Genomic DNA, 17,398 nt, shown 5'->3' on the forward strand with positions numbered 1-17,398 from the left:
AGAGAGACAGAGCTTGAACAGGGTAGAGTCAGAGAGAGAGAGGCAGACACAGAATCTGAAGCAGGCTCCAGGATCCAAGCTGTCAGCACAGAGCCGGACACAGGGCTCAAACTCACAGACTGTGAGGTCATGACCTGAGCCGAAGTCGTACGCCTAACCGACTAAACCACCCAGGCGACTCTGAAAAATACTATTTTTTAAAGCAAATGGGTGATATCATTGTTTACATTTTTGTATACCTCTTTAATGCATAGGTGAAAGAAGACCCCTGGATTCTCATATCCATTTCTGCATTTGATGTGTTTTCTACGTTGTTTTGGTTGAAGATATGAAGAAAATCCAGCCTCACACAGATGAGTAGTTAGGAAGGGAGGAATATATTAATAGTCTTTAAAAGCAGTGCGGATATTCTTCTTTGATAAGACACCAAAACTTAACAAGTAGAGGTTTCTTAATGTTAGTTGCAATGTAGAATCTGAAACCTTATCGATGAGTCCTTTGTATTCTGTTACATTAAAATCCATTGTCTATTGTGAAATTTGAATGGGTCTTTTGAATAAAAGGCATCATTTTTTAAGTTCAAATATTGGTCATTGAAAAATATTGATTCACTGAGTTATCCACACCTTCCAAATGCTGACACATTTCAGTATTTAATATGTACATATATAAATCAGATAAATTAATGTAATCACTGGTCTTATCAGAAAAGTCTTAAAGTATTGGGAGATTTTCAAGCTCATGGTAGCCAACACAAATTTTCCAAAATTCTAACTTTGTTTGAAAGCTCCAATTTCATTATTGCTAACAAATCTCATTGGTTGTTTTCCTTGAAGTAAAAGTTACACTCTTCATTTGAGATACTCCTCCGTGGTTTGGCTGTTAATTGTTCTTTTAATATACTTGAAATGGTGCTACATGAAAAAAAGTGGTGTGGCTCATTTAGCCCACCATGCAGTCACACAAGCACTTTTCCCTGAGACAACCATGTTGAGAGAACATTCAGGAAAAGGAGCTGCTCTGGCCAAGAGAGGTGAGTGTGGCTGTGGAGGATGACTGGACCTGGGTCATTCAGAACCTTAGCATTTAGTCCTAAGTGCACAGAACCAGAGAGGGACAGCCCACATTCTTCCTCCCTCCTGATGCCATCATATAGAATGGGCCCCTTAGCCTTAAGAATTTGCTGCCTGAGTGCTATTTGCTACCTCTGGGCAGCCACTGCCTAGTATTCCCATCCCTCCTTCACCACCCAGGATTCCAATCCCATCCCTGAAGTTCGCAGGGCCCACCTGTAGAAGGGGACCAGTCTCCTCAACTGTGAAACTAGATGAGCCAGAGGTGAGCTTCTCATTGCAAGAACTTTATTACTAGTCAAGGTGGGGATTGGAGAGGCAAGGAGAAACAGAAGTCAGCAAAGTTTGGGAAACTGATGGGGCCCCTATAGCTAAAGCAGCCTCCTGCTCTCCTTCACACTGCTCCTGGGGCCTTTCTCCCCGGCCCTGGGTCTTGTTGGTTAAATGAGGAGAACAGAATTTGGAAGTGGCTCATTTGTGCCCCCCTCCTTGAGGGGGCTTTTCTGGATCCCACAGGCCTGAGGGTAAGACTGCAGCCCCACTAAGGGCCACCTGTCTGGATTTGGGGCATTCCCTCAGAAGCGTCCTTTATGCAGTCTCAGGAGGCTACCCCTTGGGAGGTGAGAACTGTGCAGGTCTTTGTGGAGATACTCACCTCGTGGGAAGTGAGCTTGGAGTGGGTGAGGGGCCAGGCGTTCTTGGTGAGGGTGGTGGGTGCACAAGCCAAAATAAGTACTAGTGATGATAGCGCATTATGTGCTGCCTTCTGGAATGTACCTTCCTGTTCCTCTGCCTCCATCCTATCTGTGCATGTGGCCCTGGTGGAAGGAGGGTAGGGCAGGGTGGGGTATTGGTCAGTGGCCCCCATCCACAGCCTTGACACTCCTGGAGCAGGTCTTGTCTTGTTGGGGATGAAAACAGTTTTCCTCTGCCTTTCAAAGTTCTTTAGATGGACTAAAAATTAAATTAACATGAGACAGATTAACAGGAGAAAATCAAGGAGATCTTAAGAAATTGTATACTTCCAGGGCGCCTGGGTGGCTCAATCGGTTGAGTGTCCGACTTCAGCTCAGGTCGTGATCTCGTAGTCTGTGAGTTCAACCCCTGCGTCAGGCTCTGTGCTGACAGCTCAGAGCCTGGAGCCTGCTTCAGATTCTGTGTCTCCCTCTCTCTCTGCCCCTGCCCTGCTCACACTCTGTCTCTCAAAAAGTGAATAAACATAAAAAAAAAAAGAAAGAAATTGTATACTTCATATATATATAGAGAGAGATAGATATATAGATGATATAGATATAGATAGATATAGATATAGATATAGATATAGATATAGATATAGATATATGGCAGAGCCCCAGAGCCCCAGGAAAACTGAGTAACTCCCTGAAATAGCCAAAGCCATCACCATAAATACCATCATTAGCTAAAGACAAAAGATGTTGGGGACAGGAAGTCAGTTGTGGGAGGTCCCCAGGAAAAGCACAGCAAACAAGGGCAAAGTTAAGCATATATAAATTATTGCTTTCTCCAGTGATAGCAGCTTCTGGAGATTGACAGTCATACCTGCATCCTGGTGCTGAAGGAGACACCCTTACAAGTGGAGATTTCCCCTATTCATGTGTCTCTTACAAAAGGGTGACTTCTTGGTTTTCAGAACTTCTCGTGGTTCTTGTGTATTTCCTTAAAAAATAACCAGCTTGGAATAACCAATATGCCAAAGAGGCATATCTTGGGGTGGCGAAGTTTGACCCCTGGATTTGGGGCATTCCAAGAATTCCCAGATATTGGGTTGACTGGGCTTCCCAAAGCCTGGGGATGAGGAAGCAGCTCAGGGAGACTTGGGCAATCATGCCCTTTCCCAGGGAGGCGGTACCTGGGCTTATTCACAGGGTGAGGCCTTGCTTTCAGCCTGAGTCTGGTCTCTTCCAGTTACTCTGGGTGGACAGAACCTGTGGGGAGCCTCAGAACTCTGCCCCCTCTCTACCTTCTGTTAGGAATCCAGGTGTTCTTCTTCTCTCCAGAGAGCCAGAGCCCAGGTGCTCCCTTACCAGGGAGGGAGTGCCTTCTGGTGAAAGGCATCCTAAAGGCCTGGGAGGTGGCAGCTGGAGAAGGAGGGCAGGGCCAGAAGCCAAGTCTGAAGGAAGGAACTGCCAGCCAATGAAAGGGGAACTGCCTGCACCCTGACCTGTGGAACTGGGACAGCACGGGACCCACAGGTATTTCTGAGTGTGGGTGTGAGTGTGTTTCTTGTTGAGAAGCCTCTCCCTTGGAAGAGGACTGTACCACATGGAGTGTTAAGACCATATCTCCTCTGCCCCAGAACAGGGGACCCCCTGCTGACTCTTGTCAGTACCCTCTTGTGCCCTCCCTCACCCTCACACCATTCCCAACTGGGAAGGAATTCTCTGCACAAGACCCATCCATATGTGTTTGGATTTCTGAGTTCTCTTATTGCTGGAGCTTGCAACTCTTTTCTATAAGAATGGGGGTTAACAATCCTACATTGCACAGTTAGTATAAGGATTAAATAAGGTTGCTTGTGTGAGTGTCCATACTGGCTTTGTACATAGTAGCTACTCAATGAAATCTAGTTGCCCAGGAAAACAGGATGAGGGTGTTTACCCATCCAAGGAGCACCTGATATCGCTGGGGACCCTGAGAGTCCCACTCAGGCACTGGCCCACAGGAAGCCCATAGTTTGGCAGGGAAGCAGACAGAGGTTCCATGCATTGGGATGGGTGCCCTGTTTGAGGAGTAAAGCACAGTTGGGTTAACTGTCAGTGTCTCTCCCAGGGCCAAGGTCCACACTTTCTCATCCGTGTCCTGGGACCACATGAGGATGCTGCTGTGGCTTCCTGTCTTGCTGGGTCTTGGGAGCTGGAGTGAGTTTTCTTTTACTGGAACAGTGGGTAACTAAGAAGGATCATCTAATCTCACAGCAGAGAATGTGCTTTCTCCTTAGGGAGAAAGAATAACTTTGCATTTAGAACACAGAATTTGGACTCTGTAAACCTATTTCAAATCCTTGACCTGCCTCCAGCAATGATTTTAAACAAACTATTCAGTCCTTTAAACCTTAATTTTCCCAGCTGAAACTGAGATAATGTTATGATTTCCCAAAGTTTTTGAGGATTAAATGAGATAATGCACATGAAGGACTTTGCACTTGCACAACGGGAGCAATGATTCTGTCTGTATGATTTCTATGTCAGTCAGAGTCAATCAGGGGTTTATGCTTTTGTCAATAAGAGAAAGTCCTCGGAGATAGGGATGTCAGTTCCACACACAGGAGCTTGGGCACAGCACATGCCCCCAAATCAGCCCTGGAAGAACAGACTTGATTTGTGCAAGTAATTCTAATCCCTTCTCCATATCATTTTCCCATTGTTTCTATTCAGTAAAATCCATACAAAAGAGGACCTTGTCCTTTTGAGATGCTTGGACACATTTATTTCCAGATTGCATTTTTCCCCCAAATGTGTGTATAGATGTAGCTCATGAGAAACGGATATATTTCCAACTTCCTGCTCTTGGCTATTTAACTATGTTCTGGGATATTCCCTGGAGTTGGTGTTGGAGAAAAGCATGCACATGTTGCTACTGGAGGTAGTCCTTCTGCCAGCGTAATGGGGTCTCCTGGAAGGGCCTCAGTGATCTGGCCTGAGTCTGTCACTGAGATGGCTAGTACTGGGGTTCTCTGAGGACTGATGCAAAATGGAATGTTTCTCTGCAGGTGCTTTCTCCTGGAATGAAACACAAGCCAAACGCATATCAGAGGGCCTTCAGGATCTGTTTGGCAACATCTCTCAGCTTATTGATAAAGGAAGACTTGGTCTCAATGGTGAGGAGGCTTAAGGATAGCTGGGTATCTGCTGTGACCAGTGCTTCTGAGGTCTGCACTGCCCCTTGTGGCTGGCATGAGAATGCATGGGGCTGAGACAGTGGACGGAGCAAACCACCTGCTAGGATGCCACGGACCTTGGGGGTCCGGGTGTTATTGGGAGAGGGCAGAAACCAGGACAGGGAGATTCATCCTCTTCACTAAGGGCCCCCTCGCCTGAGGGTGGAGACCACACCCTGCCCTCAGGGAGTCGTCGGACTGAAAGGGAGAGTCAGGCCATACCTTGAGAGAGTCCCTAGGCTGAGGAGGAGATGTAGTTCCTTCAGGAAGCACTCAGAACAGGACAAAGGACACAGAGCCACAGAGCAAACTGTCAGTGAACATAGTGTGCACTGGGGGCATTAGTGCTGCCCAGATGGGCCTCTCAGGCCTTCCCTGGGGAAGCAGTGGGAAGGAGCTGCTTCCTGAAAGCAGAGGTCCTAGAGCAGAGCAGGGCAGGAGCTGCGGGGTGGAGTCTGTCCCAGGTAGGGATGCCCTGTATGAGGGAGCAGAGCATACAGGCTTCTCTGGACAGGTGCATACTCTGCAATGGGAACAGCGGAAGGGATGTGGAGGTAAGAAGCAGAGGGTGTGCCTGCCTGCTGAAGGCCTCCTCCCAGGACTCTTCTACCCTCAAGAAGCAGACTCAGCCCAGAATGGCACCCATGGCCCAGGGGGTTAGTGAGGCAGTGATGGAGCAGGATGCGCCGAGTGATAACCTCCTCACCCTTGTGGTTACCCCACTGATGTCTCCACAGTGGTCTCTCACAAGGAGTGGGGGGCAGAAGCTGTTGGCTGCAGCACTCCACTGACCAGGCCTGTGGATTTCTTTGTCACGCACCATGTCCCTGGACTGGAGTGTCACAACCGGACTGCATGTAGTCAGAGGCTGTGGGAACTCTGGGACCATCATGTGCACAACAACAGCTGGTGTGATGTGGCCTACAAGTAAGGGACAAGGGATATGTGAGAGTATGTGATCAATGATACTGCTTATGACACTTCTCTTGGCCTTACTCATCTCTGCTCTCCACTTACCAGGTTGAGGTCATATTGGGTTGATAATGAGTAAAATATTAAACCCCTACAAAATTCCAAATCCGTTTGAATTTTCTGTGAGATCTAAAAGAAAGCAAGGAAGGTTAAGTAATAACTATACGTATATGCCCCCCCAAACCTAGTTCACATAACACATTGACAGTTACAAATGACTACTGTGTGCATGAATTCATTTGCTCCACCAAGGTTGGTCAGGCATGCATTACTATCCCCATGGTCCAGGTGAGGGGAGTGAGGCAAGGACGTTGTCTGATTTGCTCAGAGTCACACAACTGCAAAGTTGTGGAGCCCAGACTGGCTCAAAACTGGCTCTTTGCCTGCTGCATGTCCCACTTCACCACATTCAGGAGGCTCCCACTTTGTGAGACATCTCTTACCCTAGTGGCCACTCCAGTGGACCCTTTTAGTGTCCAGGACCACGTGCCCTTGGCTTATCTCTGACCTCACCCAGTTATGGACAGTCCCTATGCATGGTAATGGCTTCTCACTTCCAGTACCCTCTGCATCTCTCTGCTTTTCCACTTCAGACTTTCATCATCTCTGATGGTGAAAGGGAGTTAATACCCCCTGGCAGGCAGGGGTTGTAGATAACTCCCTCAGCCCCTGGCCCTTCTCAGGGACAATCTTAGGTCCATGTACTCAGTTCCTTGGAAGTTCACCCTGTCTGGTGGTGGGTGGTGGGTGGTGGGGAGTGGGTAATGATTCTAAGCCCCAGGTGGCCATTGTGAAGCCAGCCCAATTGCATTGCACATGCTTTGTTGGGTTTCTTGCTTCTGACTTGCTCTCCTTGTTCCCTCACTCTGGCTTCTGGGACCCCTTATCAAATAAACTGCCTGTGTCCATGTGCTTTTCTGAGGAGCTACTTCCTGAGAAATTTACGTAAGATAGATCTATGTAAGAGAAATCACATGAGCAGCTTACGTGGAGATGACACAGGTAGCATGCATTTTAGAGGAAGGAAAGCCATGTTTGAGGCTGAGAAGAATCTCACAGTGTAATTGAGTCTGTGTTAGTTACTGTGATGGCACCAGGACCTCTCCTCCTCCTGAGTGTGTAGGATGATTTACATAAAACCTAGGCATTTGAGCAAAGAAGGTAGGCAGTGTGGAGGTAGCTTCTGAATTCTAAGGGAATATAAATGACTTGGACTATCCATTGTCTGGGACAAGTCCATGCAAATTCCCTGTAGTGAGCACAGCTTGAGCACTTCTCCCTTTGGAGGTTGGTAAGTGGTTCCTCTTGTGGGATACACCACGGTGCCAGCCACTCAGCCTGTATCTCCCTGCTTCACAGCTTCCTGGTTGGAGACGATGGCAGAGTATATGAAGGTGTTGGCTGGAACATCCAAGGCATGCACACCCAGGGCTACAACCACATCTCCCTGGGCTTTGCTTTCTTTGGCACCAAGGAAGGTAATGGTCATTCCAGCTGCCCTTCTCCAAAGAGTTACCCACTTCTTTGTTTCCGCACTGACTCTTCGACCTCCTACTTCCCCAATGATCCACTCTCCTGGAGTTCCCCTCTCCTTTGGCTTCCATGAATGAATGGCATTAGTTCTCTTCCTCCTGCTCTGGTTTCCTTCTCAGTCTCTAAGTTGGCTCCTTTCCCTCTGACAGTCTCACAGTGGAGGTGCTGTCCAGTTCTCTCTGCAGCCTTGTCACCATTATGCACTCATCATGGAGGAATGTGGGCTTCTGCTCTCTTCTATCAGTGACTCACATCTTCCTCTCTGGCTCTCACCCTTCTTCAGTGCCAGGCCCTGTTTCCCATTTCTTGCCAGGAACCTCCTCCTCCCATCTCTCTTACCCCAAGATTTTCTGTATAATTTTTAAAACCACTCTGAGGCCTCCAATCCCTGAGTCCCTTCCACTTTCTTTTATTCTTACTGCTGCCCATTCCCCCAGCCCATGTCCTAGCATACATGCTCCAGGACCATTCCACTGAGTTTGTGCACTCTTACTATTAAAATTCTTGCTCAGCTAGTTTCTCACTGTCCCCTCCCAATACTCTGTGAGAAAATCCAGACAAGTTTCCTGGTTGCTGTTATACAGAGTACAACCTGAGCTCCAGAGAGGAAGTGACCCAAGGAGAAGAATCAGAAGGCAAGGCCACACTTTTCTTTTCTAATTTCAGGGTGGTTTACAGCATGCCAGAGGACTGTGTGTTCAGCTTGGTTTGTTTTTGTGACCCCTCATTGCTATCTCGGTGTCACTCTGTTTCCTCTGGGGTCTTGAGCACATTACTTTTTGGAGCCTCAAGTTCCTCTCTGTAAATATGGGGCTAATAATAGCATCCACCTCAGAGGTTTGTGGTGAGGATCAAAGAAGTTAATGCAGGTAAAGAGGCTGGCACATGCCTGGAAGGGTGCCTGCCAATGGGAAACCCTGGCCCGGCCAGCTGAGCACTCCAGAGCATAGTGCTGCCTTCCAGCTCTTCCACGGAGAAAGAGCAATAAATGAAGTCTTATCAGGTCACTGGGAAAGGTCTTCATCCTAGACTAGGTGGATCCTTGACTTTTAGGCTTTCCAACCTGGGGGATGAGCCAGTTCCCCTCCAACAGCTATGTAGGGGCTGGCAGGGCCTCTCATCCTTCTTCCACAATACCCTGAAACTCAGGCCAGACCCAGGTTACCACAGATGGCTCTCTTTCAGGCCACAGTCCTAGCCCTGCTGCCCTGTCAGCCATGCAGGGTCTGATCTCCTATGCAATCCAGAAGGGCCACCTGTCCTCCATGTATGTTCAGCCACTTCTTGTGAAAGGTGAAAACTGCCTGGCCCCTCTGCAGAAGGCAAGTCCTAAGAAAGGTAAGACTTTCAACCCTACTGGGCCTCCCTTTAAACCTACCCACCCACCCCATGCCCTTATAACTTCCAAATGCCATTGAGAGTGACTTTTTTAGCCAAGCTCTCATTGGATCCCTTCTTATAGGCAACTGGTCATCCAACTCTGAAACTTTGGGGCTGGTAAAATTTGAGACGGACTCTCCAGGTCACCCCTTTATACCTCAGACTCTGAGAATGATAGAGCTATGGCATTAGCCTGGTATAATATATGTGTACTAATTTCTTGAGTCAGTCAACAATTAGTCACTGAAGAGTTATCATGGAATAAAACACATAAGCAGTAGCCTTATAAAGTTTCAACCTAGAGAGTAGAAAAAGACAATAAGCAAATAAGCAAGTAAAATATTTGATATGTTATAAGGTGAAAAGTACTGTGGAGAAAGAAAACATGGAGAGGGATAGGCATCTAACACAGACAAGCACAAAAGCACAAATGTGCATCTTTCTGAATATAAGAACCTGAACAACATTGATTGATTGAAGTGCTTAAGTCACCACCTATACTGACTTCACAGGAAGGGGTTAGTGTAATTCAGGTAATAAACACTAGATAAAAGGTAGATTTGGGGTTTAACAAATTACAACATCAAAACCAGTATAGTTAAGGGGCAACTGGCTGGTAGAGCACGTGACTCTGGATCTTGGGGTCATGAGTTCCAGCACCATGTTGGTAGTAGAGTTTACTTCAAAAAAAAAAATAAGGGCACCTATGTGGCTCATTTGGTTAAGCATCTGACTCTTGATTTAGGCTGAGGTCATGATCTCATGGTCATGAGATTGAGTCCCCATCAGGCTCTGCGCTGGGCGTGGACCCTGCTTAAGATTCTCTTTCCCTCCCTCCGTCTCCCTCCCTCTGTCCCTTCCCTGCTCATGCTGTGCAAGGGTGTGCTCTAGCCCTCTCTCTCTCACTCTCTCTTTCAAAGAAACCCAAAACTGACAGTGTAGTTAATAACCACTTTTGGCCTTTTCCTGGACTTAATAAAGTTTTAAAGATAATTAGCTCTATTATGTGAAAGCTCTGAGTAAATCTGATCTCTGTCTTTGGATTAGCCATCTGCTAATATTAATAATTGCTTACACTGACAGAATTTTAGGGATTACAAGTGAGTCTCAAAGACATGCTTTCAGATGAAAATTCAACTGATTTGTCCAAAAGACCCTGTTATGCATGTACATCCACATATACACAAGACAATCATACAGATAAATAAGTACCCTTTGCTCTTGGGAATGAGTATCCATGTACCCTTAGGATCAACATTCACACACTCCTCTGGGTTCTATTTTAAGGTTAGATCCCATGTCTATGATTCCTGCCTTTTGAATCCAATCCTACCATGCAGATATACCCCACTACCAGGTGGGCTTTCCTGAATTCCACAGTCAGAGTTAGGTCAGGATGCCCAGATGGCATGGGGATGTTCAGTATTGAGGTGGTTGGCATGAGTGGGCATGAGTCCACACGTTGATGTTTTCTGGCTCCCCTCCCCAGCTTGCTCCAACATTGTCCCTCGATCTGCATGGGAGGCCAGGAAGACGCACTGTCCCAAGATGAACCTCCCAGCTAAGTATGTTGTCATTTTCCACACCGCTGGGAGAACCTGCATCATGTCTGATGAGTGCCACCTGCTGGTCCAAGATATCCAGTCCTTCTTCATAGACAGATTGAATTCATGTGACATTGGGTATAAGTAAGTGGACCTGAGGATGTATGGGCTTCTTTTACCTCGAAGCAGACTCTGAACCTTCGAATGGGAGAGAAAGGAAAGTAATGTTTACTGAGTGCCTGCCATATGAAAGGTGCTCCATCTATGACCATGTTGATTTTTCACACAACCCTAGGTGAGCCTTACTTAGGATATAGCTAATGGGGTGGTCATTCTCCTTGAACATGTTCTCAAAATGTATCTATTTTTTTTAAGTTTATTTATATGTTTTTAGAGAGAGTGAGCGAGCATGAGTGCAAGTGCAGGAAGGGCAGAGAGAGAGGGAGAGAGAATCCCATGCAGGCTTTCCACTGTCAGCAGTGCCCGTCAAGGGGCTGGATCCCACGAACCATGAGATCATGACCTGAGCTGAAATAAAGTCAGATGCCTTACCAACTGAGTCACCCAGGTGCCCCTCAAAATGTGTCATTTTTAAAGATTGTATATAGATATGATGGAGGTCAAGACTGCTGGCAATATATTAGAAGTCATACACATGCAAGATTGTGAAGCCTATAGAGAATATCTTCCTGTCTGAAGGCAGGGGGAGGCACCAGATAATATCCTCTGATTGCTCTAATGCCAAGATCTGTAATCCTTTAATAAAAAAGCACACTGACCTAATGGGAGAATAGAAACTTCTTGCAGCGTGCTTTCCAAGTTCACAGGTAAGTTAGACACCATCTCATATCCATCAGAAACAATCACACTGAATGTTAAGTCTCAGGATGGACTAGCATAGATAGCACTAGCCTAGATAGCATATTTGTACACATTAATCAAGGAGGCCCTTCCTCTAGAGACTTTATGGATTAGCTAGTGGAGCTGGATTTTAGTCCTTCCTTGCCTCCTGGCCAGGCACTCTGTGCAGGGTGCAAGAAGCATAGCTGTGTGCAATGGCCCTTCCTTAGCTGGATTTACCATTACTTAGTATGTGATTTTGGGGTGATGGCCTCTCCTCTCTCCATCCTGTTATAGTTACAACCCTTTCAAAATAGGAGAAAGCTTCCTCCAACACCTTTCATCTGTTAAGACTTGTCAAGTGCTTTTCTAGATCATGCAGTGCAGGATTATTCACAGGATTGTTCTCTTTGATCATAATAGATACCTGAACATTGACTCTATGTTTTGAACCTAACCTGGAAAGTGATGGGTGCTGAGAGAGGACATTTCCCTTTTCCCATTCAGGTTTCAGCAGCCAGTTTCCTGTCCCTTGACTTTGACCTTTATTGTATACCTTGTGCCATAACTTTCATGGCCCTGCCATTTTCTCACCCTGAGGTGATCTGTAGTCGGGAGTAAATACCCACTTGCTGTAAATTAATTCACTGAGAACACTGAGTGCCTACTCTTTGTGGCATGAGGCTACACTCTGGGGACACTAGCAGATATAGCACAGATATGGTTCTTGCCTTGATGGAGCTAAAACTGCTGAAGGAGAAAGATAATTAAATGAATAAAGCCTAATAGAGTACATTAAGTGTTATGATAGAGGGTGCAGAGTGTAAACAGGAGACATTTTTACCTCTTGGTAGCTTGTGGGGGAATTGGGTGTGAAGAAAGCACTACTCAAGAGATGACATATCAACTGGGATCTAAGAAATGAGTGAGCTCATCGGAGGAGGGGGAAGAGTGTTTTGGGCAGAGAGAAAGGACCTCTGTGGAAAGTCCTGGATGCCAGCCTGATAATGGTGTCTTTGAGAAGCTGAGGGAAGTTTATCATAATAAAAATAGATGCTGGGATGCCTCGGTGGTTCAATCAGTTGAGTGTCCAACTTTGGCTCAGGTCCCGATCTTGCAGTTTGTGAGTTAGAGCCCTGCATCAGGCTTGCTGCTGTCAGTGCACAGCCTACTTCCATCCTCTTTCCCCCTTTCTCTGCCCCTCCCCAGCTTGCGTTCTTGCTCTCTCAAAAATAAGTAAACATTTAAAATTTTTTAAATAATAATAATGACAAAAACAGATGCCAAAGAGAGGGATGGTGGAAGGTAAGGAGGCAAACAAGGGGGCATATTATGAGGGATCTTCTCACTTAAGCTGGGGAGTGTGTGCCCACTGTGTGCCAAGGGCATAAAAGCAGGTTTGAGATAAGATTTGTATCAGGAAGATCATTCACAGCTTCAGAAATGGAACAGAAAAGGACAAATCTGCAGGTGGTGAGATCAATTCAAGCAAGACCAGGGTGGTGATGAGACTGTCATGGGGAGAAGCAGACAGATCTAAGAGGTCAGTGGAGATTAGTGTAATGTTAGTGATGAGGATGCCAGGGTTGATCAGGGACAGTGGTTGCAAGATGCGGTGGACAATCCATGGTTACTGAGGGATGAAGCGGTAGGCTCATACTCATATTCCTGGCTGGGACCAATGGAAGGACAGGAGGTGGTGCCTTTCACTAAGATGGGGAGCCTGGAAAGGGGAACTGGTGGGGAAGAAGGTGGCACAGCTGTGGACACATGAATTTTGCTCAATGGCAGTTGAAGTTATCTTCAAGGAGGTAGATGGGTTTGTCCTGGGCAGCATCTTGAGGTACCCCACATTTAAGGAAAGGACACAGGGAGACAAGGTGCAGAGGAATGAGGGACAGCCACAGAAGACAACTGGGAGAGTAGGGTGCGATGGAAGTAAAGGGGAGAGAATGTTTGAGGATACAGAGGGATCAGCAAGGTAGGGCTGAAGAAGTGTATTTTGTCTTTAGTGGTAAGGTGGCCACAGATCACCAGGGAAACACTGGCAAGGTATGAGGAAAGCCAGGTTGCAGGGATGGCAGCTGTCACTCTTTTCTCCCTAGTCTGTGAGCTCCTTGGGGAAGCAGCAGTGTGCTAGACCTGGATGGGCTCATGAGAGGGGATTCCTGGGAGATCCAGGAATTTTGTGAACCTTTGTTAAATCACTGGTGGATTAAAATCAGCCATGGTGGGAGTTTTACACCACAGAAATCAATAAAGGGCATAAACCAGGGCTTCCTGCCCTTCCCCCTTTTCTGATGAGAGCTGGTTTACCAGCACACCTCTGGAAAAGACTGTCTTTTTTGTAACTCAGTGCTTAGAATTTAATGACTAATCAGTGTCTGCTAAGTAAAGGCATGAGTGATTGAATGAATGAGTGAATGGATGAATAAATGAAACAATCGCAGAGTGCCTGTCATGCTGATTTCCTTCTCCTGTCATGGTCCTTTAGCTTCCTTGTGGGGCAGGATGGTGTCATTTATGAAGGAGTGGGCTGGAATGTCCAAGGCTCCCGTGCTCCTGGCTACAATGACATTGCCCTGGGCATTGCCTTCATGGGGACCTTCTTGGGTAAGTGGATGCTTTGGGCAGTGACAATGACCTTTCATGGTATGGTGTCTGAAAGAGTGTGTCTCACGTGGACAACAACAGCATCAAACTCAGGCATCACTGAGAGCCTGCATATCCTTGACTTACCAAGCTTCTGATTTGATGTTTGACAAAGCTAAGTGTGACCAGGAATGACCCCCATCCCCCAGGCATAATGCCCACACACATCCAACCAAATGCCTCTCTCTTCTGACAAGACAAGGGGAAAATATCTTTGTGCATATGTTTTGCTAAGTTTTTTATGATGGCACCAATGTAGGGACCCTTGCCTTATTTGACACAGCCCTGAATGAGCCCCTGTCTCTGCATCCAAAGTGTACACTGAGAATTGTCATTGCTCCCAGCTCTTGACCAGAGTTTGTTTAGACTCAGAGGCCTTTTGCTGAACCTCTGGGAAGAGGAGACTTTGCCACTTGGGGCTGGTTCAGGCTGATACTAAAATGGACATTGAGTGGGGCGAGGGGTGACCCAGGAAGGTACCTGCAGATGGGGCTGAGCATGTGAAGGTGCAGGAAGCATATCTGTGGCCAAAGCAAGGTTTCTCAGCTTCAGCACTATTGACATCTTGGATCAGGTAATTCTTTGTATAGGGGCTGCCCTGTACATTGTAGGACATTTAGCAGCATCCCTGGCTTCTGCCACCAGATGCTTGTATCACCCCTTGCCTAGCTGTGACAACCAAAAAATGTCTCTACACAGTGCCAAATATCCTATGGGAGGCTAAATTCCCCCAGTAGGGAACTATCAGGCAGACATATTTACAGCAGACAAAGGCTCTTTACATCCCCAGATAATTGTATGTTTTATCCCAGACTCTGCTATTTTCATTTGGGAAGAACTTTGGTGCTGAGAAATCTGAGTCTTGACTTGGTTTTCTGTCTATAGGGTGGCAATAGTGGAATATATTAGCTTGGTGGTAGGGGTGGGTTAGGGGTGATTCTGGAATGGGTCCTTCCTTAGGCAGGGTGCCCTGGAATCCTAGAACAGATGGATAACTCTGTTTTGCAGGTACCCCACCCAATGCTGCAGCCCTGGAGGCAGCCCAGAACCTGATCCAGTGTGCAGCGGACAAGGGGTATTTAACTCCCAACTACCTGCTGGTGGGGCACAGTGATATTGTCAATACACTGTCTCCTGGGGAAGCTTTGTACAACATCATTAAGACTTGGCCTCATTTCAAACACTGAAGGAACCCCTGCTCCTTCTGAGACTGCTTGTCCCACCTGGCTGCTGGGCCTCCCCTGTTCTCACCCTCCATCCTGACTCAACACCTTGTGTCCCCTCCATGTCAGCCCCATCCTTCCCCTCCTTTCTCAGGTTAGGATGATTCCCTCCTGCTAGCACCACCCCCCAGCAGCCCCAAACTCTGGAGCTGGGCATTACCAGCCCTTTGAGTGAGCCCCACCTTCCTCACTCCTCATCTTCCCCTCCCCTGGGCACCCAGCTCCTAAGCCAGGTGGGAAGATGGGCTGATCCTTGTTTGACTTCTAGTTCCCTCTCTGGCTGCCCCTCTTCCCCATGTACTTCCCCTGGCATCTGCCCAGCAGCCCCCAAGCCTCACACAGGACCCAGGTCAAGGCCCAAAACCCCTCTCTGCTCACACAGCCACTTGTCCCCATGTGGATGCAGCCCTTATTTCAGGGCTCATTGCTTACAGGTGTGGTTGTTCTCTCCACTGGATTGTGAGGGTTTCCAGGTTTATTTGCCCCCATGTCCTTGGTTCCTCAGCAGAATCTGGAGTCTTGTGTGTGCTACAGATATTTGTTGGAGATGTGGATGAATAAACAAATATGTGGGTCGAGTCCCTGCTTCCCTTTCCAGTCTGTTCCACCACCCCCTCTCTTTGGGGACACCTTCTGGGACTGTCCCCCATCCTGCCATTTTCTCTCTGTTCTTGCCCCTCCCAGTCTGAGGTTCAGAGCCAGCTCTGGTCACTTGTCTGTAATGGTTGATGTGCCTCTAGGCTCCTGTGTCCTGTCCTCCCCAAGTTCCCCGAGGGCAGAGACAGTACTCCTCCAGGTCCAACTGGGCTGTGTCCACACAAGCCACCTGTGCCTGCAGCCTTCCCTTGCCCAGCTGTGCCCACTGGCCTTGGGACTCAGCGGGGACCCAGAGCACGGCACTCTGCAGCCCTTCTGGCCCGGTCTCCTGCTGCCCAGAGGGAAGCCAGATACTTTCAGTTGGGGGAGACAGTATTTTGCTGTTCACTGGAAGTATATCAGCTGGATCTTGTTTCTCCTGATCTGGAAACAAGGCGGGGGGGTGGGGGGGAGGGCGGACAGGAAGAAGAAGGGGAGGGATAAATAGAAGTAGCCAGAAATAGGGACTTCTGCACCCCCCACCTTTGTACTGTGTCCTTGCCCTTAGAGTGTTTTACATCTCTTCAATAAGGCAGGTTTTAACAACCTCTCATTTTTACAGTCTTTTTTCTTTTCAGAGACTGTCTGTGATCTTACTGGATTTGCTGTCCTTTTGTCATTTGTCCTCAGGCCACCTGGCATGTAAGCAGAGGAAGGAATTATTTATCTGAAGTGTCAAGTAGGCCCAGTGCCCCTTCCTGACTTACCCAGCCATCAGAGGTAGCTCCAGGAGAACCCCCTGGGCTCTCTCTTCTAGAGGCTCCTTCCTTGGGGGCACAACTTCCCAGAGGAACATAATGGTTCTCTATCTCTTAAAACATTGAGGATGAGTTTCCCAGCCTTCACACAGGGAGGACCCAATAAGGTGGATATAAGATGCTAAGAAATAGTCTCACAATAAAAATTATCCTTCAAATTTCTTGACTTTTCTTACAATCCTCCCTTTGACTGAGGAAGGGTCTTGTGCCTTTGATTCAAACCTGATCCCCAGGCCTCAGAGTCTCATTGGCTTCCCCTACACCCTACCCCAGGCAGGCTGTGAACAGGGCTGTTGACTTCCCCATCTCCCCCAGCACTCATCAAGGCCTCCTCAAATCAACAAAACTGTGTGGTCTGGATTACTGTCTCCTCCATATTATTGACTTTTATTGGTCTCACCCACACAATCTGAGTAAAAGCAGAGCACTCAACTGTCAAATGCTTTTTTAAAGGCAAATTCTGAGGCAGCCCATTCTGTGCAGTTGGCCCTTCTGAGTCCTCAGTATAGAAAAATTCTTCCCAACTCCCCTCAATCATGTAAAGCGGGGTTCATAGTGCCCCTTGCCACATCAGAAGATTGCTGTGAGGATTAAGTGAATTAAAATGTGTTAATGTCTTAGACCTCATGGTTGGCATGTGATAATGTTTCCATTAAAGTTTGTGGAGCTATGGTTATTCTTGTTATTGCTGTGATTTTGCACCAGGCAATAGCTTGTGTAGGGGTCAAGAGCAGGCTGCCCCAAAGTGTGCCTCTTGGGCATACCGATTATTTTAACTGAAAGTCCCGTCAGGGTGCCTGGCTGGCTTAGTCCCTTAAGCGGCCGATTTCCGCTCAGGTCATGATCTCCAGGTTTGCCTGTTTGACATCCTGCATTGGGCTCTCTGCTG

The 17,398-nt window shown here is 47.4% G+C and overlaps 1 protein-coding gene across 1 annotated transcript; it reads left to right on the forward strand.

The window, feature by feature from the left end:
• The first annotated feature begins 987 nt into the window (after positions 1 to 987).
• On the forward strand, positions 988 to 15,079 carry LOC102958199 (peptidoglycan recognition protein 4). The gene is made up of 8 exons (XM_007087878.1): positions 988 to 1,033; positions 4,804 to 4,892; positions 5,684 to 5,898; positions 7,303 to 7,421; positions 8,662 to 8,814; positions 10,346 to 10,544; positions 13,735 to 13,853; positions 14,901 to 15,079. The coding sequence occupies exons 1-8, from the start codon at positions 988 to 990 to the stop codon at positions 15,077 to 15,079; spliced, it is 1,119 nt and encodes a 372-aa protein (XP_007087940.1).
• Positions 15,080 to 17,398: the final 2,319 nt, after the last annotated feature.

Source organism: Panthera tigris, chromosome A1 (assembly GCF_018350195.1).
Source record: "Panthera tigris isolate Pti1 chromosome A1, P.tigris_Pti1_mat1.1, whole genome shotgun sequence".
Lineage (NCBI taxonomy): Eukaryota > Metazoa > Chordata > Mammalia > Carnivora > Felidae > Panthera > Panthera tigris.